Raw genomic sequence first — 23,031 nt, 5'->3', positions numbered from 1 at the left:
ATTTCGACTGTCAATATTCTCTATTATTATATGTGAACTGAAAGTACAGGACAGGTCACTGGAATGTATGAACAGCTATAATTGTGTCATGACGAAACATTGGGAAAACTAACAACTATGATGCCCTGGAACAACAACATCATTTTGAGTAGTTTGATGACTATAAATGACAAGAAATGTCAATAAAAAATCAGTTTGTATTCATCTGTGTAATGATTTACAGCCACAATCGCACTGACTCATGAGTGGCAAGGTTCTTGTAGATTTGGAACGGTGATGTTGGCCGTATTTTATTACATAGACAGGATATATCTGGGAATATTTCACAACAGCTGTCACTGACTCACATCCAAATATAAAAATGCATGGGGCTGATGTATTATTTAGCTAAGATGGAATTTGTAATATCAGCAAAAAAAGAATTCTTAAAATATCTTTATGCCAAAATAAAAAACTGAGGATTGAAGGAAGTAAAATAATCAAAGAATGAAACAGACAAAGTTTTCAGTCCCCAACAGTGAAGCACTGGTCTCCTGACACATGCAGGGTTGTTTATAATCATGACATGAGACACAAAAATAACAAGAGAATGCTGGGAGGACACTGCAGATGGTAAATTACAATATGTATGAGATACAGTTTCTCAAAAGTCTTCACTGTTCCTGAGAGCCAAGCAGGGTTCATTTCGACTTGTCCACAATGCTTTGCACACAGACATCAGCAATATGAGCTTGGAAATAAGGGAAAAGAAACAAGACGCGTTCTGTGCCTTAAAGACTATAGGAGTTGTTTCTCCCTGTTGTGAAAAGAAGAATTTTTAAATTAATCATAACTAACATTTCTTTTTCTTGCAGGCTTGACATTTGTATGCTTTTGAGACTAACACTTTACTAACAGTTTAGTGGAAGTTGGAGGCTAGACGGCTGTCTAAATATAATGACCTGAGTAACAAGCTGAAGTAATCAAAAAAACAAAACAAAAAGTTGCTTTGCCAGCAGGTTAGTGGAACACAAGAGACCTTATTCCCAAGTGATAGTGTTCATAGAGGACGAGAAGTCGTCCGACTCAGCTGACATCGATTAGGTTAATTATTATTAGTATTATTATTAATAATACATGGTATACTTGACTTTGATTGGTCAATAGCGTCATCCAGGTAATGGTCAGTTGGTCATTATTGCTAAATAAAACCTATCGAAACTCAGAAAGTGTATTGGCCTTATTTTAATTGTAACATTTTTTTTTTTAGACTGATATATGGTCGAGGGGCAGCAGAAGGAGGAAATAAATGACATCAGTTTGTTCAGTCTAAAACTTCAGGCTATTAAAAAAATGAAAAAAGAGCTGTGCTCTTTTCTTCCATATTAGCTCATTTAACTGAATGACATTATGAAATGATCCTTAATGGGCTCTAATGGACAAAAACACTACTTTTATGTAATGATATAATGAAGCTAATTGTTCTATAAATATATATAAAAAGGGTAATTTAAAAACCACATACTTCAATGCAAATCACTTCAATGTTTTATATAATGCGGTGTGCAAATGTACCTTTTAAAGGTCAGCATTATAACTTTTATTCATATTCATGTATTGTTTATTTTAAGCTATCAATCTTCTGTGTTTGTTGTCTTGTGTTTTTTAAGGGTAAAACATAACACTGCAAAGCCAAAGATGGTCAAAAATGTAAGATAACAGGATACATTAAATCCCTTCTTGATTTAATGAGTCTGACAGAAATTGTAATAAAAAAAAACATTTATAAAATGTGAGTCAGTTCGACATTCTGTGCATTTCTAAATAAGTTCCCCTCGCATGGGAATAGACTGGACACTGTGTGGGAGCCAGCGGAAACGGAGCCTGGTCATCGGAGAGTCGTCAGGGTTCTCAAACTCAGAAAAGCCCAGATGGTTGAGGATGGTATAGATGCCAGCTTTAGCTGCCACCTGCAAACCAGCAAAACTCATGAGTGCATTTCAAACACTTAAACATTAAAAGGAGTAATAAATTATGCTATAGGTTCTTCATTGGGATTGATGGTTCCATGAAGTACCTTCAACATCCATTGAACCTTTCCATTGCACAAAACGAGCAAGCTTTACACAAGTAATTTTCATAAGTCTCGTAGCCGTTCACTTGTTCTTAAAGGATGGCAGGATGATGGTAAAACACTTCTGAGGCCTTGACAGAATGCTTAATTTACTTCACAAATAAGAAAACACATATAGTGCTGCACTAGCTGAATCTACCTTAAGAACACAGGATTTTTTCTGTGTAAATCTGAGGAAAGATTGTTCAGAGGGCAAATAAGGTGATGATAACCTCTTGTGTAACTCAAGCTCAACTATATCTGTTAGAGCAGGGTTCGTCAAACTGCCGTCTAGAAACCAGCAAGAGTTTGCTAGGTCTGTGAAGAAAGAAAGCAAGCGAGTCTGGCTTCACCTGGTACATCCACTGGCTGAAGGATCGCCTCCAGGAGTCTTTCTTCTCCAGGTGGAGGTAGCAGTTAAACAGGATGAGATAAATGTAGCGCTCGAGGTACTGTAGGCTCCTTAACCGCAACCACTGAGCATCAGCCTCCGATTTAGCCATCTTAATCTGAGGAGGGAGAAATGTCTATTGTTATTCCTCTAGTTGCCCTCTTATTTGTGACAAAATCCTTATGGCATGACATAGTTTATCAATGAAGATTATCAGTTCAGTTATAATCTTCAATATCTGTTCACTTTGGTAAGTTTGTTTTGTGGGTGTTATAAAACAGCGCCTGAGATCTACACAAACAGAGCCTAAACAAGTGATCACACCAGTGTTTAAAATGAGGTGCATATTGGTGGACTGAGTGATATCCATATTCAACTACTTCTGCTCTAGAAAGTTAGTTCCTTAGTAATCTATTGAATATAATCTCATGTAGACATTTCCACTAGACTCATTTAAAATAGATTATAACAAACAGCCTCTACCGTTTTCAAATTAGATCATTTACAAAAAATAAGGTTGAATAAGGTTGGTTAATGTTACATGTAAATGATTCACCCAGCAGAGAATTTATCAACTTTTTTCACCTTTTCCATGTTTTATCAGCAGTGAAAGTAAGGGAGATGACAGGAAAGGACAGGAGAAGAGGAGAGAACAGGATTGGGGATTTGAGTCACCTGCATGAGCATCAAGGGACATCGTTTGACTAAGTAATTTAAATCAAGTCACTTTTGACCTGTTATCGCAAGTGCACTACCTGCCAGACCATGTCTGAGACCAGTTGGAATATGTTTAAAGCCAAGTATCTTTCACAGTTGGTAGTTTTCTTTTGACTTTAATATTCTACAATGGGTTCCAAAAGTCTGAGACCACTAGTAAAAAAAAAAAAAAAAAAAAATTCATTACAAATAAATGATTACTGATTAATTAAAAATGTACATGAATATAAATCCACAGGTTAAAGTTTAAAAAAAAAAACAGACTTTCAGCATGAGGTCTTCAGGTTTTTGGAACTCACTGTACAAAAACAGGTGCAAATTGACAAGCAATTCACACACTTTCACAGAATTAATCAAGACCTTCAGATGATGTATATCATTTAGAATAAGGTAGCGGTGCCTCTAAACTAGCCTGTACATAAAATCTCTATAACAGGCCTTGCAGAAATGCGGTTCATGCAATGTACAATTGTTACATAACTGTCATTATATAGGTGATCCAAATGAGTTACATCAGTACATCAGGCCATATCTGCAGGGTTTTTCAAAGCAGTCTTTTTGAAAGCTCTCTGCTCATTTACGTCACTGTTTTCAAGGCCTTTGAGTAATTCAGCCTCAGATTAAACACATTCAGTGTGCTTTCGCCTAATGCATACTTTCAGAGGCACTGCAATGGGCATTAATACTCTCTTTGGCTCTGAGTGCATCAGTAAAAATGAGAAAATTGTACCTCTATGAACATCTCAAGGCTACTATATGTTAGCTACAAAGACACGAGCTATGGAAGCAATCTATTATTCAACATGACTCTTAAAGGGGTCATATAATGGTACATGCACTTTTACAAGTTGATTGTACTGAAATGTGTGTTGGCAGTGCCTGTACACAACCATCATAAAATGATAAAAATCCATCCAGTGTTTTTTTTTTTATCTTCTTATATGTTTCCTCCTGTCTCAAATCAAGCTGTTCGATATTGTGATGTCACAATATCGACGCCCCTCCCACGATGGCTGATTGACGGCAGCGTTTCAAACACAGACCCGCCCTCGCGCCCTCGTGAGCGAGCTGTCAATCATAGCAATTCATTGTTGATAGCTGGAGTGCTGAGCAGAATGGCGTCTAACGATTGTGGTGTTCTGTTCTTGGGTGTAATAACGAACACAGCAGTCATATTGATGATGTTTCTAAATCCGTACAGCTGAAGACGCAGTGGCTGAGTTTGTTTTCGAAGGGAATATTCCCCACGATCAACGTCAATGCTGTCATGTTTGCACGAATCATTTCACCAGACTCGAGACTGCTTTAACGTTACAAACGAGGGTCAGTATAAAGCTGTTTTGCTAAGAAGCTGCTCCAGAAAAAAGGATCAGTACCAACTATTCGTGTTCCTGCTGAACCTCCAGAAGAACAAGTGAGTGTAACGTTTTATTGACCTTTATATTAATCTTTATATTAATCTTTGCAAATAGCTTGCACGCTTCACGATGAATGTGGCTATTTTTACACTCAGGGTACATTATGGCATGTTTTCTATGTACGACGTTCTCAATATAATTCATAATCCCACGTTTATAATGAACAACGCGTTATGGTTTTTGTATTATTATTTTAAACGGTGTACGCACAGAACAGAGGGGCGGGGTGAGCAAAGCTCATTATCATTTAAAGACACATGCACTGAAACGGCGTGCTGAAAACAGAGCTGTTTTTGACCAGGTAAAATTAGTGTTTTCTTACAATACTAATGAGAATTTTTAATTAAAGTATATTACAAACTTTTAATTTAGACCCTAAAGAATCATATTAGCTTGTACAAAAATGACATTATATGACCCCTTTAAGGAGCACTGACTGACCTTTTTTACAGTCGACTTTTCATGTTGAAGTTTATGCAAGCAAACACATAAAAAATATATATATTAATCACTTTACCTGTCTGTAAGTGGATATAATGATTTCCCGTAAATGGAAATGCATTGGGGTCATTGTCTCACTAACAACATCTAGAGCAGCATCCACTTCTCTCTTCACACAATGGCCATCAGGTAACACCCTTACCACCTGCATCACCACCTGAACACATACACGTGGGTCAAACTTCATCATATAAATACGGTATATATATATATATCATTCAATTTGCATTTACAGATCACAGGTGGGTTTAAGTTTATTAATTATTCATTTAAAATGTTCAAATATTACAAAATGTTTGTTTTAAGATTGGCAGTGGCAGCTGTTTAAAGATACATGACCTGAAATTGTACCTCAAACTCTCCTTTGGTGTACTTGGCGTCTGGAACACTTACAATCTCATCTTCTTCACACTCAGGAAAGCCCTGCAGGAAACAGGGTGAGGTTTATGAAACTGATTTGAGCTCAGTTCAGACATTTTTCATTCATCTAATCAGTGGAGGTGATGTGAGGTGAGGTGAATACCCTGGAGGTGAATACTTGAACTCGCTTCCTCTCTCCACTTCAAAAGCCGATAGCAGAAAATGACTTACATTAATGTGCCACAGGGTGAGAGTGGCAATGACCATAGCTGCAGTAGTTCGGTCTTTCCCATCATGGCAGTTGAAGATGAAAGCGCAGGTAGGGTCTTCAGCCAGACTACACTTCATGGCCTCCAACAACTGGTCAAAATCCTGAGAAAGAGCAACAGCATTTCAATTAAAGTGTCAGATCTATACCTTGCTTTATAGTGTACTGTCTTACCTCTTCTTTAGGTGCACAGCAGTCAGACAGGGGAATCCGGTGGTAGCTGAGACCTGGATGAATGCTCTTCTGATGGACGAAGAGCTCCTCTATGGTGTGACAACTCCTAAACATCCTCATCTGTTTATCCTGCTCTGTAATCACCTCCAGCCACTTCTCACACCTCAGGACATCCTGCTTCAGTACCAGCTCCATTTCCTGTAGAGACGGCCATTTACCATTGCTAAAACTTCTCAGGTTCTTAGATCACAGCAACAAATCTTGTAGGTGAAAATTTAAAAAATTGCTCATATCACATTTCAGACAAAGCTATTGTACATGTAAACAAAGAAAAAATATTTAACAAGACAGTATGTGGACCAAATATTTAATTACTTGTGTAATAAAATATGGCCTAAAATAAGCCACAATGTGTACTTACACTACGTACTTGCCTAATTTTTAATGGGGAGTATCTTCTCAAATGAAACCCCAATCATTTTGCACACGAAGGTATTCAATGTTAATAAGGGATAACAACAATATTAATTGATTGAGTGACTCACCTACTTGTGTAAATGCTTACACCAGTAGGTAGCAACAAGTATCCTTTTGTGTGTCATCACTTTTGATTTAGATTTAAAAAGTTTGGGGTCAGTAAGACTTTATTTTGAAAGAATTTAATATTTTTATTAAGCAAGTATGAATTAAGTAGATCAAAAGTGACTAAAGAAATTCATAATGATTTCTATTTCAAATGATGTTTCTATGAACTTTTTATTCAATAAAAAAATATGAAAAACAAATTAAGCAGCATAACTGTTTTCAACATTGATCATAATAAATGTTGCTTGAGCACCAAATCAGCATATTAGAATGATTTCTGAAGGATCATGTGACACTGAAGACTGGTGTAATGATGCTGAAAATACAGCTTTGCCATAACAGGAATACATTACATTTTAAAATATATTAAAACAGAAAATAATTATTTAAATAGTAATAATACTTCACAACAAAATTACTGTTTTTATTGTATAAATAAAAATGCAGCCTTGCTGAGAATAAGATACTTCTTTTAAAATCATTTAAAAAATCTTACCAACCCCAAACTTTTTAACAGTAGTGTATATCTATGGGCGTAACATGTTACAAATCTTTTTGGTGAACCGATTCAAGTCACTTGGATGAATCAGAATCCCCACCACTATACATTTTAAACACACATGATTTGTTGTTGCAAGCTTTAGCAGGTTTAGCCCCTGTATACTGCACATTGTATTGAACTGTAAATTGTACTGTGTTGTATTTCATTGTACTGTGTTGTATTACCTACAACAACTTTGTCCAGTCCAGTCATATAAAGCCACAGAAATAAAGACTATCCTCTTTAATTCCATTTAATAAAACATACTACTACTACTACAGATCTTCCCTGAGCAGAAACGAACCTGGAGCTGCCGCGGATGTTGAACACAGATGGGAATAGGCTGTTCCAGACAGTCTGGCTCTCGTGGGGTGAACATTAGTCCATTTGCCTCCAGCGCAAGCTCCTCCTGCAGATTCAGCCAGAGAATTGTGGAGTGCCCTCGCCTCTGGTCTGTCAGGTAGGACATCACAACAGCAAGAGCCTGAAATGGGCACAAACAAGCTTTGATTATTGTACAGACAGATGCCATTTAGAAGACTGAGCAGCGGAAATGAGCTTCAGAAAGGATTTACCTCAGAGTTTGGCTGGCCCATTCCATACAGGGCCATTTTTGAAACACGTCTGAAATTGGCCACTTTCATCTCCTTGGCTGTACTGAGCAGATCCGTTGCTAAAAACTCACTGGACACCTTTTAAAAAAAGTTATTATGTGCATAAGTGCATGCCTATGTTTTAGGAGAATCTGCTGTGCTACAGGAGAAGGAGAAGGAGGTCACAGTTCGCATCTGATAAGACCCGGGCTAGAAAATCTCATGATAATGAGATTCAGTCTAGGCTTTTAGAAAGACTGACATATCAGATCAACTCAAGCAAGAAAAAAACTATAACATTATGCAAGTGAACAAACTCTAGTATAACTATGAACATTTTATCTGTTATAATATTTGATCTATGTCATCACCACAGACGCAGAACATACCCCTAACATTAGTGTATGGTTCCCCTTCGGTTATGTTTTAGGGAAACCACTTCCTAACTTTCTAGGAACTTTTTCTTAAAAAACTTTTTCTTTTTTTAAAGTTTAGGCTTTCTTTAACCATAAACTAATGTTCTGGGAACCAAAAATTGTTCATTGTGTTTGCGGTTGAGCCCTTACCAGAACTCGAATCCCATTGGTTATAAGGTTTGCTGGTGCTGAGAGTTCTGAGCTGTCCATGCTGGCCAGAAGTCTGTAGATCCAAGCGTTCATACACATCCACTGACTGAAGCTCTGGGGAAACGCCTGTGGATACTACAGAGATGGAAAAAGACAGCTGATAATGCAGAGATTATTCAAATTATGGCATATTCTGGCAGACATTACTGCTTTTAAATATGATATGTCGAATTTAGTTAGCAATACCTGATCATGAAGATACGCATTGAACACTAGTAGGTACACATAGCGCTCGAGACTCTGCAGTGTTCTTTGCAGGAAATAGCCTTTTGTGCTGCTTCCCTGAAAACAAAAACGTGTGAATGACACAAATATGTGACCTTCATTTAACACTTTCATTTTTACATTAAAGCAAGTTTAATAGCAGTTAAACAAAACAGGCACATTAATGTTTTAGTCGAGACTCACTTGAAACTGGAAGTTTTTTCCAATGCCTTCCAGCTTTAGTTTGTTTTCATACACAGCATCTTGTATGTTATGCATCTCTGAACACATAGCAATAGCATCATCAACCTATGGTGTATACATAAAAAAGCACTTAATATGATTTACATAAAACCATTCATTAAATCCTAAAGTGGTATGTTTTGTAAGAAGTAAAAGGCATGGTTTCTGTTTACTTATATTACTTTTGCAAATGAATACACCCTTGAAAGCAATTGGACCACTTCATGAACCATGAGTTATATAAACATCATTAATACGCTCTAACCTCATCAAGGAGTTGTTGACCTTTAGGTAGGCGACTGATTAGCAACTGAATCACTTGGAAATCCAATTTGTGTTCACTCTTCTGTATTTCCTGCCTGTGAAAGAAATGGAGACTAAGTAGAACTAAAACAGAGAAATGACCTTAAAACAATTTAATTACAGAAAAGTGTTATTAGTTCATAAGTAATGCTCTTCTTTGGTAAACAGTAAATGAAATGGCACTAACAGTTTACTATAGGTACCTGGGGCTCTTTGATGCCCCCTGCAGGTGATGTAAGACTAAGGCTCCCAGAATTAAGCCAAGATTGGTGCGTCCCACCCCCACCTGGCAGCTGAAGAGCAGTGCAGGCAGAGGTCTGGAGCTGTCCCGCATCACAGAGAGGTTTGGGGTCTCCTGGAGGGCACAAAGGTGGGTGAAGAACATTGGCCAAACTAAAATACAAGTGAATAGCATAAAACTATGTCATGCATACCACAAATACATAATATGTGACCCTGGACCACAAAACCAGTCACATGGGTAAATTTTCTGAAATTGAGATTTATAAAGCATATGAAAGCTGAATAAATAAGCTTCCCATTGATGTATGGTTTGTTTGTTAGGATAGGGCAATAGGTCAATATTAGGTCAGTATTTGGCCGAGATACAACTATTTGAAAATCTGGAATCTTGGGGTGCAAAAAAATCGAAACATTGAGAAAATCGCCTTTTAAGTTGTCCATTTATGTTCGCGATTGTGCTGCATTCACTCACAAAAATAAATTCTTTATATATTTACGGTAGGAAATTAAAAAAATATCTTCATGGATCATGATCTTTACTTAATATCCTAATGTTTTTTGGCATAAAAGAAAAATCAATAATTTTGACCCGTACAATGTACATATACTCACATATACTGTATTTGTGATACATATATTGCATACTATGACATAGTTTTATATTTCACAGACAGGGTTAAGATTAAGCCAGAATTAGGCCTTAGTTGAATTAAGACATTTAAGTAGCTTTTATAAACGTGCCTTAGAAAAAAACCTTACTGGAGTTCTTCTTGAGACAAAACAATGGAACTGTCATGGTTTAAGATACAGTGAGGAAAATAAGTATTTGAACACCCTGCTATTTTGCAAGTTCTCCCACTTAGAAATCATGGAGGGGTCTGAAATTGTCATCGTAGGTGCATGTCCACTGTGAGAGACATAATCTAAAAAAAAAATCCAGAAATCACAATGTATGATTTTTTAACTATTTATTTGTATGATACAGCTGCAAATAAGTATTTGAACACCTGAGAAAATCAATGTTAATATTTGGTACAGTAGCCTTTGTTTGCAATTACAGAGGTCAAACGTTTCCTGTAGTTTTTCACCAGGTTTGCACACACTGCAGGAGGGATTTTGGCCCACTCCTCCACACAGATCTTCTCTAGATCAGTCAGGTTTCTGGGCTGTCGCTGAGAAACACGGAGTTTGAGCTCCCTCCAAAGATTCTCTATCTATTGGGTTTAGTTCTGGAGACTGGCTAGGCCACGCCAGAACCTTGATATGCTTCTTACAGAGCCACTCCTTGGTTATCCTGGCTGTGTGCTTCGGCTCATTGTCATGTTGGAAGACCCAGCCTCGACCCATCTTCAATGCTCTAACTGAGGGAAGGAGGTTGTTCCCCAAAATCTCGCAATACATGGCCCCGGTCATCCTCTCCTTAATACAGTGCAGTCGCCCCGTCCCATGTGCAGAAAAACACCCCCAAAGCATGATGCTACCACCCCCATGCTTCACAGTAGGGATGGTGTTCTTGGGATGGTACTCATCATTCTTCTTCCTCCAAACACGTTTAGTGGAATTATGACCAAAAAGTTCTATTTTGGTCTCATCTGACCACATGACTTTCTGCCATGACTCCTCTGGATCATCCAAATGGTCATTGGCAAACTTAAGACGGGCCTTGACATGTGCTGGTTTAAGCAGGGGAACCTTCCGTGCCATGCATGATTTCAAACCATGACGTCTTAGTGTATTACCAACAGTAACCTTGGAAACGGTGGTCCCAGCTCTTTTCAGGTCATTGACCAGCTCCTCCCGTGTAGTTCTGGGCTGATTTCTCACCTTTCTTAGGATCATTGAGACCCCACGAGGTGAGATCTTGCATGGAGCCCCAGTCCGAGGGAAATTGACAGTCATGTTTAGCTTCTTCCATTTTCTAATGATTGCTCCAACAGTGGACCTTTTTTCACCAAGCTGCTTGGCAATTTCCCCGTAGCCCTTTCCAGCCTTGTGGAGGTGTACAATTTTGTCTCTAGTGTCTTTGGACAGCTCTTTGGTCTTGGCCATGTTAGTAGTTGGATTCTTACTGATTGTATGGGGTGGACAGGTGTCTTTATGCAGCTAACGACCTCAAACAGGTGCATCTAATTTAGGATAATAAATGGAGTGGAGGTGGACATTTTAAAGGCAGACTAACAGGTCTTTGAGGGTCAGAATTCTAGCTGATAGACAGGTGTTCAAATACTTATTTGCAGCTGTATCATACAAATAAATAGTTAAAAAATCATATATTGTGATTTCTGGATTTTTTTTTTTAGATTATGTCTCTCACAGTGGACATGCACCTACGATGACAATTTCAGACCCCTCCATGATTTCCAAGTGGGAGAACTTGCAAAATAGCAGGGTGTTCAAATACTTATTTTCCTCACTGTATGTCAGTGCAAGCTGCTTTCAGTTAAAACAGCTCAAACGTGCATTTTAGTCTGGGACTAGGCTTAGGCCTTGTCTGTGAAACTGGGTAAATAAGTTACAATTCTGTATACATTTCTGTAACCTCAAAAGAGAATACATATTCATTCTTGGCTGTGTCAGTCCAACTCTGATAAAAGGAACATAAAATTAAGATGGAAAAGATGGAAAATCTTGCCATTTCCTGATCATGAGCGGATACCTGAAGACATTTTTCATGGTGTTAAGTTAACATTTATAACTTTTGTCAGCGTTTATATGGTTTTCAAAGATTGATGATTGGTGACAGTGAAATATAAATAAAGTTTGCTGGCTAGTGCTGGGTTCTTGGGATGAATTATTGGTTCAGTGACACAAATCATCAGATATAAATAAACCAGAGCTCACATGGAGTTATTTTAAACTTAGAAAGAAGAGGGAGAAAAAGGATATATAATATTCATAGAGGTCTTACCCTGAGTATATTAACAAAGGAATCAAATGTCTCCTCCAGCGGTGCTCCTTCCATGGGAAGCGGTAATCTGTAATATCTAAATTCATAAAAATGTATAATCAAACAATATATAGAATAAAAAAAATCTAAAAGGTAAGATTCATTTTTATTCATATATCAGCATACATTTTGTCAAATTTACAACAGATTTCTTTTATTTATTTTTTATATGAATATCTTATTAAAAGTGTCTTGGAAAGTTTTTCTTATGCCATCATTGTTTATTTTTGATACTTTTCAAATGCCTTTTGTGTACAGTATTGTTCAAAGGTTTGCAGTCAATAAGATAATTTATTTCAAATAAATGTTGTTCTTCTGAACTTTCTATTCATCAGTGAATCCTGAAATCAAATGTATCATGATTTTCACAAAAGCACAACTGTATTCAAAATAGTAATAAGAAGTTTCTTAATGAGACACTAAAGACCGTAATAATGTCTGCTGAAAATTCAGCTTTACCATCCATCACAGGTATAAATTACATTTTAAATATATTAAAATAATATTTCACAAAATTACGTTTTTTGATCAAATATCAAATAAACACAGCCAGGGTGAGCAACAAAGACTTCTTTAAAAAACATTTAAAATCTTAGCGAGCCAAACCTTTAAAAGTTTGAACACATTTATTATGTAATAAAATATGAGGAAATACCTGTGTAACAGTTGACTGAAAAGTGGTCTTTTGTAGACCTCCTCAGTGACATGAATGTCCTCCTCTGACATAATCTGAACATGCTGAGGTTCATCTTTAAAATGCTCGATGTCATTATAGACATAGAACATGTTTTCACTCAGCTTGGCAAAGTCACACAACTGGAGAAAATATCAGAGAATTAAAAACTGACATGGAACAGACACCATGACACATTTCACCATAAAAGGATGGCAATCAATCCTCCTCACACAACTAGTTCTGCTCTATAGCTGACCTCTTTTCGGATGGAGAGCTCTATTTGCTCTGCACTGAGCTCTCTGTCCAGGTCATGCAGGTTCTCATGGAGGTTTTCTCTTCTTCTGGGAGTGTACGGAATAAAGTCTCCATCTGAGCGGAAGAACACCACTGGCTCCTCCCTCACGCAGATGAAAATCACCTCCTGTTCACATATTTTGTGAGATAAACAGCAATTGTTATTTGAAAGCCTATTTGCTGAACATATGGTAGTCAAGTTTGGGAGTTGGGACAGAACAAAATCACCATTTTATAGGGGAATACAGACATTTGATGTAGGTTTATGCTACTTAATATCTAACAAATATAATGGTTCTTACAGCAAAAAACACTTTGGGACCCTAAAGTGTACTGTATCCATGCCTCATTGCCTTACATCCAGAGGTGGACAGTAACAAAGTACATTTACTTGAGTAGTGTACTTAAGTACGCTTTTTGAGTATCTGTACTTTACTTGAGTATTATTTTTTCTGGAAACTTTTTACTTTAACTAACTACATTTGAAAGACAAATATCGTACTTTTTACTCCACTACATTTCTGTCAAGGTCCTTGAGTAGAAAGTAGTAGCCTAACGTCAGTCAGGGGATGATTTTGGTTGCAGGGGTTGCATTTTGGTTGGAAATGAAAGTCGGGTTGACGTCAGAACCCGGCTGGTGTTGGTTTCTGACGTCAAACCGATTTTCATTTTCAACCACAATACGACATTGGAGATTAACGTCAATCTGACGTTGGATTCTGACATTCTGCTTTTCATTTTCAACGTTGGGTTTGGTCTTCTAAATGCGAATTTTGCCATTGTTTTGGAGCACACTAGCTTATAGATAACAGTAAGGCTAACATATTCATACTAAAAGACAAAAAACTTTAAATAGGGCACTATTTGAGGAAACAACCATTTGGGTGTCCGAAACCATTGTGGACGTTATTGAGCGCACTTATTCAATCCCACTACTGGAACTGTGTTCTAGAAATAAATTTGATATTGATATGAGGGTAGGCAGGCAGGCATAGATTCAGAGGCATAAGGTACTGTAAGTATTACATGTAACAATAATAAAACAATGCATTGACATTTACTTTTTACTTTTGATACTTAAGTACTTTTAAAAACGAGTAGGCTACTTCTGTACTTTTACTTAAGTAAAAATCGGTCTTTATAACTTTTACTTGTATCGGAGTAATATTTGACCAGTAGTATCTGTACTTTCACTCAAGTAAGGAAGTTGTGTACTTTGTCCACCTCTGCTTACATCCTACTCATAAGACCTCTCACTGACCTCACAGCCGTCAATCTGCAGTCTCTGGAGGACCTGTTTGAAACCATTCAGGCTAGGTTGGCCCATTCCAAAAAGGGGGTAGTTTCCCTTGACCTTGCGGAAGTTGGGGGCCCCGTGGCTTTTTGTAGTATTTAAGACATCAGCTCTATTGCATACATCCTGTATCATAAAAAACTCCCCCTGGAAAACATAAAAGCAAGTCATAAAACATATTTCATCGTAAACGACAATTTTCCATGCACTTATCTACATCTCCTGGTCATTACTGCATTTTGGCTTGAGGCTTTTCAAACAATAAGCACTAAATATTTCGTTTAAATCTCAAAAAGACAAACGTACCAACACTAGGTAGTGCTCGGGCAGCAGGTCAGATATCCTTCCCATCGAGTAGTTGGAAGATTGGATCTTGTCATGAATCTGAAACTCTTCCCTGCAGTTATTTCTGTATAGAGACAAAACTCAACGTTTTTGAAATGGCATACAACTGATAATACATGTTGGTCTTATCTTTTAATTCAAGGGGAAGTTGTTGAGGACATCCACAACTGTTTTCACTCAAAGAGTAACACACAGGCGTGACATTTTGTGCATAAGTGGGCACTTACGGTCAGTTTTAAAAAGCATCACGTTGCACTTGTCACTTACGTGATGACAACAGGGGCCACCTTGTTTGTGATGATGGACTTAGCCTTGCTGTTGCGAATGTTCACCGACTGTAGTGAGCGCCTGTGCTCGGCCATGCTGTTCCCTTGGTGATCAGCCTGGTGTGTAGGTGCAAGCGGAGCCGCCTGGGAAGTTGCACTGGCGCTCGTACCCATAATCTGCACAGAGCTGGAATGAGGATTTATACTGTGACTAATATAAAGTAAACAGGTAGACATGTTAGTCATTTTACATGGGGTTATTTCTAACATTGGCACATTTTAAAGGGCCAGATGCACTTTGTGCAGTGAGACCATAACGATCCATTGTCCACAACAAAAAACCCTAATAAAACACATTATTGAAGCTTTATAATCTCTTTGAATATGTTCCACACACCTAAAAGTAAGTCAGACTATTAAATTGCATGTGCACAGCATCTCTGTCATGTTATTTGATTGTTAAAGGAATGGCTTACGGTCTCACAGCTGTGCCGCGTGTGTTCACATCCTTTGGTTTTTGCATCTTATTTTTCAGCAAGGGTTCAGGTCTCTCTTTAAGTGTAAATCCCACAAAACAAACTCAGTTTCCTGCTGCTATCAGAATATCAGCATAAACTTTTGTTTCAAAACAAACCACCACTGAAGTTTTGCTAGTGTCTTTTCTTCTCTTTCTCGCTCAGTGCCTCTCTGGTTCTCTTCTCACAGTGACAGGATAACAGTTCCAACCCTTTTGGGGGCCACAGAGAAATACAGTACATCTGGCAACCAGACGACAGTGTGGGCGGCTCCAGACATTCACAGGGACAGCCCATTCAAAGGCCATGACGGAGACATTACAGAAAGCCAAAAGTGAGAAGAGAGTGCCAGATCAAACATGTCTGATGCCTTTGCATCTACTGAAATCAGTTGAACGTGTTTGATGTCAGTCATGAAGCAAAACGAATCTCCTCCATGGATTTCAGCGATAATACAGTTAATTAAACAAATCCTGTTTTCCCCCCCTACTCCTTCATAAGATCAAGTTTGTGCCAGAGAGATATCACTGGGAAATGTATGATAGTTCTGTGAATGTCATTAGGACATTCCTGCTTAATGTTTATATAACTGGCTGGTCTATTGAATGTTTGGGATACTGAGTCGCTGGCACCAAGAGCAGGGCTTGATTTAAATTCCAGTTGTGCCCGAGTATCACGGTCACAGAACAAAAAACAACAACAACAAAAAAAATCTCTAAATATGGATGGGAAAGGCCCCGGGATGAATTTGTACAAGGCTGCACAGATCAGTGCAGATATTCAGTGAGTGGGAGTGACTAGTGATTGGCACATCCTCATTCACGCTGAGAAATGAGGAGCTTGAAAACGACAACATTTGTTCATTTAAGCTTTCAATCCACATTCTGAATTTGAAAATACTGAAACAATGCAGGTACAAACATTAAAGGGATAGTTCACCCAAAAATTTAAATTGTTATAATTTACTCACCCTCAACTCAAGTTGTTCCAACACTGTATGAAATTATTTCTTCAGCTTTACACAAACGAAGATGTTTTGAAGAATGCCAGTAACCAAACAGTTGAAGGGCCCCATTGACTGTCTGGTTACCAAATACAGAATTCTTTCTTTGAGTTTGGCATAAGAAAGAACTTCATACAGTTTTGGAACAACTTGAGGGTAAGTAAATGATGACAGAATTTTCAGGCTGTGTAATAATTAGACACTGTATGTAACAATAAAAGGTTTTATAATCCAGGCGAGTCAAGGGACCCGCTAATATAAAAAAAACAATATATTCTCTGAACCAATGCTTAGTAACCTTCGATAATAACAATAAGAATTTTTCATTTAATTAGGCTAACTAAGAGTTAACTTATCGTATATTTTTCAATTCACTACCTTTACAAAGTATTGCCACTACAGCGAGAGATTAGTTTGTTTAGGCCTAGTGATATATTTAAGGTTTTGTTTTTGTTTTTGCGGCAACTGTAAATATGATGTCTTCATTTGTTTCTTTTTAGCCCTAAATAAAATAAACTATAGAAAATGTGGAAATAAAGAATATTTAGGTATTTTATTTGTTCACTTTTTCTGCATGTTACATCGATACGCCAGTAGACGGCGAGAAGTGACAAGGTGAGTCATGCATGGAATCATTCACTCAACCGATTCGTTCAGGCACGCCAATATTCTTCTTCTGTGGCTTCGTTTGCAATTATTGTTGTTGTTCGTTTCGGAGGAAGTATATAAATACCTTGGTCATTGTATTGCAGATGATATGAATGATGATGATGACATATACAGACAGTGTTATAAGTTATATGCACAGGCAAACACCATAGCACGTAAGTTTAGTTACTGTTCTACTCAAATTAAAGTGGCTCTGTTTAAAGCTTACTGTACACCACTCTATACTGCCCATCTGTGGTCTTCTTACAAAAAATCCAGCATGCAGAAGTTACAAGTTGCCTACAATGATGCAATGAGAATTTTACTCAAGGTTCCCAGAGGAGGGAGTGCTAGTCAGATGTTTGTATCTGTAGGAGTAACCACACTGAAAGCACTTTTAAGAAATTTGATGTTTAAGTTTATGCAACGTCTGGATGAGTCTACCAACAGTATCATAGTGGCACTCTCAAATCCATTAGTGAGTTGCTCCAGGTACACATCCAGACTGAGAGTGCATTGGCTGAAATGTCTGTATGTATTTTACTTATTGTATTTGCTTTTTCTTTGCTTGTTTGTTTTGTTTGTTTTTATCTGTCCTGTCTTGCGTGGCTTTTGGACATGAGTCTGGCAAATAAACTGAATTGAATTGAATATATAGTATATATACCAATATAGTGTCTAAAATGTTTATTCGACTGTAAAAACAATGTCCCACTCACTAGATATTTTTGTTTAACACTGTTCTGAGAGTTTATTCGACTCAAAAAGACATAATTATACACTTAACAGAGCAACTGTCCAGAAGCCAAGACAAGGTAATAGGGAAAGTAAAAATATCATTAAAAGTTTCCTCACCTGGCTACCCGTTTTCTCAGACACCTGTCAGTATTTGACAGAGACAATTAGCCTAAATGAAGAAGACCAAGTCCATGTCACACTCATCTTGAGTCCTGTCAATTAATGCCCCTCACAGGTCCAAATACATGCAGTCATAGGTGTGATTCCAGCAGAGCGAGTCTCAACATCTTACAGCAGTGCGGATGAATAACTCAGGGGGAGGAAAGAATGGCCACCTCCTTCAGCCGCCTCTTTCACTGGCAATAAATGTTATGGGAGAGGAGGATGGTGGGTGGATTCTCATCTTTTCACCAGTCAGCACAGCTCCATCTCCCAGCAACGGTGCTGCACACATGCCTGAAATGCAGAAAAGCCTGAGGTTTGGGGGACAACACTAATTTAATATAAGCTTACACTGATAAACATAATCAGTACAGTTTCAACAAAATTCAGGATTAGCCAAACTTGTTTTTTTTTGTAAACAGTGTTGCCTATGTATTCAGTATGTAAATTAAGAAGTGCACAGTTTGCAGGAAAAACATCTAGCCAAGTTCTTATTTCCCTGACACTAATGTCTTTCATTGCATTGAAAACAGCCTCTGCTTAAACTGCTGGTGTGGAGTGGACACATTGTGTTGCCACGAGTTTCCAAGCAACCAAGCTCTCTTCACATGAGGCATTCATGTAAGGGCTTCTAGCTAGAGACAAGAAAAAACGTTGAAAACTCCCTTTAGAGTAAACAGTATAGCACTTTCAAAGCTATTCGTAAAAAGCCATGAAGATATGGTGATAATGACAATTACTGTGGTTATTATACTTAGAAAACATTCCCACTCACGACTAACTTGGACAGGACCAGAATCTTTTTTCTTTCTTTTCTCGATTTTGCAGTCCACTTACCCCAGTACTCCATCTAGTGGCAAACCTACTATTTCAAACCCAATGGAAAGTTAAAATTACATTCACGCATTTGGGAGAGAAGACAGACAGTTGATATCAAGGAACTTTTATTGATTTTGCTGTAACAGTGTCCACTGGCATTGGCATTTCATTAAAATTCAACTGAACAGGGTCTCAAAGAAGAAAGAAAATACAGAAAGAAAATTTCCGCCACATTAAACACTTCCATCCAAAATCCCCTTATACAGAGCTAAATGCATTCCTGATAGTTTCTGAGAGCTGGGAAAATTAAGCAATGATCTTATAAAAAAAAAAAGAATCTTAAATTCCATATTGCAGAGTTGAAACAAGCTGGGATTTGACAACTCAAATAGATTACAGAAAGACAGTATAGCATACGTTTTCTTAACTGTAAATCATTACTTGAATGTGACTTTTACAAAACTCTATGATTTAAACCGTAAAAACTGCATTGAATTGTCAAGGATTTCACCAGTATTGAATACATGATAGAAAGTTTAACTGCGACTGATCAAAGTGGAACCTAAACTACATTTCTTTTTTTAACCAATCCGTTACTATTACAAACATTACACTGCTGTATGTGCAAATATTCCCTTCTCTGTAAGAAAGTAAATGGTAACAAACATGTTTCCAAAAATATAAATGTTTTCTAGTAAAACATAGCAATATCTTGATCGTATCTTCAACTTGAAAGTTGGAAAGAAATTAAACAAAGGAACTGATCCTGTTTTAAGGTATGAAAGAGAACTGTATTTGACACAGTTGCTCAGCTTAGTAAAGTAAGGCATGGATACAGAGGCTAAGCACAAAAGATCACCGTGAGAGAGAGAAAAAAAAACATTGTGCTTCAGAGAATGACTGGAGCACAGAAAGATACAATTAAAGTCAGGAGAATAAGTCTTATCCTCTTTAAGTCACTTTGTTTGGATAATCTCTTTGCTTAATTCTCTTTCAATATTAATCAAATCTTCTTGTCCCCACCCCCTCCACCCAAAAAAACAGATTAAATGATGTGACATGTGAACTAAAGACCAAGAAGCAGACCAAAAGAACATGCATAGAAGAGCATTGGAAAGATTCAATTCAAGTTTTCAAGATGTTTGATCTGAATCAAAATATGAATGTCTGGTCACTACAAAACTATCCATCTTTTGAAGAATCGTTCACATTGTGTGGCTGTGAGACAGACAATAGTAAAATGACCAAAACAACACTTCAGTGCTTTCCTACCTTTGATTTGATTATCAAGGTTTGTAGTAATCGGAAAGTGACAGCAGATGTCACAGCTGATATTAATGTTAAATATTCACCGAGCGATTTCTCCCATGAAAGGAGCCATAAGATGATGTGTACTTGTAAGGTACATAAAGCAGGTGCTTCCTGAGACCAGCTCTCTTTTTGTCGTCATTTCATAAAGTATATTAAACCCTTCATCCAGTCCAACAGTACTGGGTATTGTCTACCTTTTACCAGAGGACGTTACAACAGAGCTGATGTTGACGCTACACATATCTCGCCATGCAAAGGTGAGTACAAACCATACTGTTAGCAGGACAAATCTAAACGGAGACATTCTCTCTGAAATAAAGTAACAGTTTGGTCTTTCAAAATTGTGATCAGATGTTATTTACCTTAAGGAAATCTGAAGAATTTGCTCATGCTCGTTTTGGGGTAGTTCTAAATAAGATTTGAAAATCTGTATACATTTGTTTGGGATCATAATCATGTAAAAATTAAATGAGTGATTAAGGACTGTGGTTTCAATGCTTTTGTACAATTCTATAAAACTATAGTTTTGAACTGAAAAAAAGTTAAATGTTTTAACATTTTTTAATCAAAATTATTATGATAATCCTGCTGTCCCTTAAAATTAAAATGGTAACTGTAACCAGTAACTTTTTTTGGATGGAAAAAAAATATATATTACATTTGGTAGGACATGAACATGCAGATAATTGCATTTCCTGACTTGACTGCAAATCAGTTTACATGTGAACAAAGTAGACTGCATTAAGGGTATCAACTGGAACAGTGTACTCTGAACTATCAGCAGTGAATCTCTGATGGCTGATTTGTTTATGAGTCTATTACAGTAAATTGGTAATATATCCGGGCACTTACAATAAAGAATTTTTCCTTTGCTCTGTGACTTAAGCAAGCACAGCTGATGGCAGCCCTGAAACCTAAACAAAAAGAGCTCATCAGGCTAACAGGTTAACTTTCAGGGCTCCACTGGGCAAACTTAAGTCATTTATCCCCATGATTATGCAGCACCCAGCAGCTAGAGAGAGCTAAAGGTGAGGGCTCACAACATTGGTTTCTACAAGCCAAGCCACTGGCACACAGGTACCAGGTAATTAATCGTTCTTCACGTTGGTTCCTCTTCTTTAGATGTCCATCTCAAACTGAGCATCTTCAGCTGCAACACAAAAGAAAAAACTCATGTGCATCATGCATGACCACTAGTAAAGTAAAAGAGAAGGGTGTGAGTTAACACTATAGTCTAAACCTCCGACCAGATACATTACTGTTTGTGTATATATTAGATGAGCAAGCACAAAGCAGGGTGGTTCCAGTGAAAACAGTTCCAGTTCGGTCGGTTTTAAAGACAAACCTTGCGCTGGTTTGGCATCATGGTTGTTGATGTTGTTAGCTTCATTCCTCTTGAGTTCATTGAGGATGTTCTTGCCCGTCACTCCTGGGATAACCGGCAGGTGTGCTGGTGGGGTCTGGGCGATGGGCGAGTTGCGCCGGTCTAATAGGAACTTACGATCATAGATTATTCGGGTTCCTGCATTGTCACAACAAACATACCGTTATAATCAAGTTTTATTGCATAACTACCAGCATGGCACAACAATCCTAAAGAAATATGACATCTTTCCTTTTGTGTTACTCAGAAGTAAGCAAGTCATATAGGAATGAAAACATGAAGGTGAATAAATGATGATCATATCCCTGAAAAAGGGTGAGATAGACAATTATATGACACATTGTTGTGCATTTGAAATCACAAAGATGATTAATATGACTAATTTAGTATGAATGGTCACAAAAAATAAGAATATAGTCCTTTGAGCATAATTAACTCAATGCAAATCAGATGCACAACAATATTTTTTTGATCAAAAGCAATCAAGATCACACTTGGTAGGATGTATAATGCTATGTGTGGCGCTCTCTGAATTAATTTAATGGAATGCATTTCTTTGTTCTGTCCTATTCTGTCCATCAGTCACTGCGAACCAATCAGGTTGATCAGAGCGATCACAGGCGGCGCTGTTTTTGTTTTGAACTACATGTCTGTGTCTCAAAAGCCCAGTCAGTTGCCTTCCTAGGCAACATCTTTGGCCATCGCCGATTTAAAAGTCTTAACATTTTGAGCATTCCCAGACTGTCTACATGCAAAATAACTAAACTTTCATACGAGCCCTTAAAATTACTGTCTAAGCAGCAGGCAGAACAGAACGTTTTGAGTCACAGCCTTTTATGTGGTTACTGCTTCCTGGCCAACACAGGCCACCCTCTAACATTAGACTGTCTCCATGTAAACAACAAGCAAACGGCTGCAGATATCAGCCGGGACATAAAGCACACGTCTCAGGCGGGTTATTACCTCCAGGGGTGGTGGAGAATAAAGTGCCTCCAGGAGTGGTGCAATAGTCGTGAGGTAGCTGCGTTGAGTCGTTGATGAGCACCGTCCTGGTCGGGATGGTCCTGCTCTCACTAAACTGACGACTGGACGACATTGCACTTTGCTTCGGGTGCTAATCAGAGTCGAGCGATAAGTTTTCCCGATGCAAGGTAAAAACCTCGGGCCCTTTCCCCTCGTTTCTTATCGCTTTCCCAAGGCTTTCTTCACGTTCAGCTCGTCCTCCCAGCCGTCAGCACCGTCCCCTCCCTCCGCCAGGCAGGAAGCGAAGAGCGCTGGGAGGATATGACGTCAAGGGAGAATTACATCGCATGAACGCCAACGGCAAAATATAAAAAATAATAGAGCCAGATTGGGAGATCACTTTGCTG

At 37.9% G+C, this 23,031-nt stretch overlaps 2 protein-coding genes across 4 annotated transcripts; both read right to left on the bottom strand.

The window, feature by feature from the left end:
• Positions 1 to 498: 498 nt before the first annotated feature.
• Positions 499 to 18,214, bottom strand: pald1b (phosphatase domain containing paladin 1b). 3 transcript variants are annotated; one of them, XM_084094026.1, is made up of 20 exons: positions 18,103 to 18,214; positions 15,083 to 15,268; positions 14,777 to 14,879; positions 14,438 to 14,617; positions 13,139 to 13,303; positions 12,862 to 13,022; positions 12,168 to 12,243; positions 9,220 to 9,371; positions 8,979 to 9,072; positions 8,675 to 8,779; positions 8,453 to 8,548; positions 8,207 to 8,341; positions 7,623 to 7,739; positions 7,352 to 7,531; positions 5,922 to 6,119; positions 5,711 to 5,851; positions 5,471 to 5,542; positions 5,136 to 5,276; positions 2,446 to 2,601; positions 499 to 1,949 (listed from the first exon to the last, which is right to left on the bottom strand). In XM_084094026.1, exons 2-20 carry the CDS (start codon positions 15,253 to 15,255, stop codon positions 1,800 to 1,802), a joined length of 2,595 nt encoding a protein of 864 aa, XP_083950152.1. In that variant the 5' UTR covers positions 15,256 to 15,268; positions 18,103 to 18,214; the 3' UTR covers positions 499 to 1,799. The 3 variants fall into 3 exon arrangements, with proteins under 3 accessions (XP_083950152.1, XP_083950151.1, XP_083950153.1); XM_084094025.1 differs by lacking the exon at positions 18,103 to 18,214 and adding an exon at positions 15,558 to 15,739; XM_084094027.1 differs by lacking the exon at positions 18,103 to 18,214 and adding an exon at positions 15,566 to 15,682.
• Positions 18,215 to 19,074: 860 nt separating this feature from the next.
• eif4ebp2 (eukaryotic translation initiation factor 4E binding protein 2) lies at positions 19,075 to 22,760 on the bottom strand. Its single transcript, XM_084094031.1, has 3 exons — positions 22,625 to 22,760; positions 21,623 to 21,799; positions 19,075 to 21,427 (listed from the first exon to the last, which is right to left on the bottom strand). Exons 1-3 carry the CDS (start codon positions 22,755 to 22,757, stop codon positions 21,396 to 21,398), a joined length of 342 nt encoding a protein of 113 aa, XP_083950157.1. The 5' UTR covers positions 22,758 to 22,760; the 3' UTR covers positions 19,075 to 21,395.
• Positions 22,761 to 23,031: the final 271 nt, after the last annotated feature.

This window comes from Abramis brama (genome assembly GCF_963993115.1).
Source record: "Abramis brama genome assembly, chromosome: 19".
NCBI lineage: Eukaryota > Metazoa > Chordata > Actinopteri > Cypriniformes > Leuciscidae > Abramis > Abramis brama.
The sequence above is the reverse complement of the archived record's forward strand: the minus strand, read 5'-3'. Positions and strand labels throughout refer to the sequence as shown.

Bases quoted from the DNA above. Each gene is read 5' to 3' on its own strand.
- pald1b (XM_084094025.1), bottom strand. From the start codon at position 15,604: ATGCAAAAACCAAAGGATGTGAACACACGCGGCACAGCTGTGAGACC. The intron at 15,269-15,557 runs GTAAGCCATTCC...TCCTCATTCCAG, and splicing joins CGCGGCACAGCTGTGAGACC to CTCTGTGCAGATTATGGGTA. The intron at 7,532-7,622 runs GTAAATCCTTTC...TGCCCATTTCAG, and splicing joins TGGGCCAGCCAAACTCTGAG to GCTCTTGCTGTTGTGATGTC.
- eif4ebp2 (XM_084094031.1), bottom strand. From the start codon at position 22,757: ATGTCGTCCAGTCGTCAGTTTAGTGAGAGCAGGACCATCCCGACCAGG. The intron at 21,800-22,624 runs GTAATAACCCGC...GTGACAATGCAG, and splicing joins ATTCTCCACCACCCCTGGAG to GAACCCGAATAATCTATGAT. The intron at 21,428-21,622 runs GTTTGTCTTTAA...TTTGTGTTGCAG, and splicing joins TGATGCCAAACCAGCGCAAG to CTGAAGATGCTCAGTTTGAG.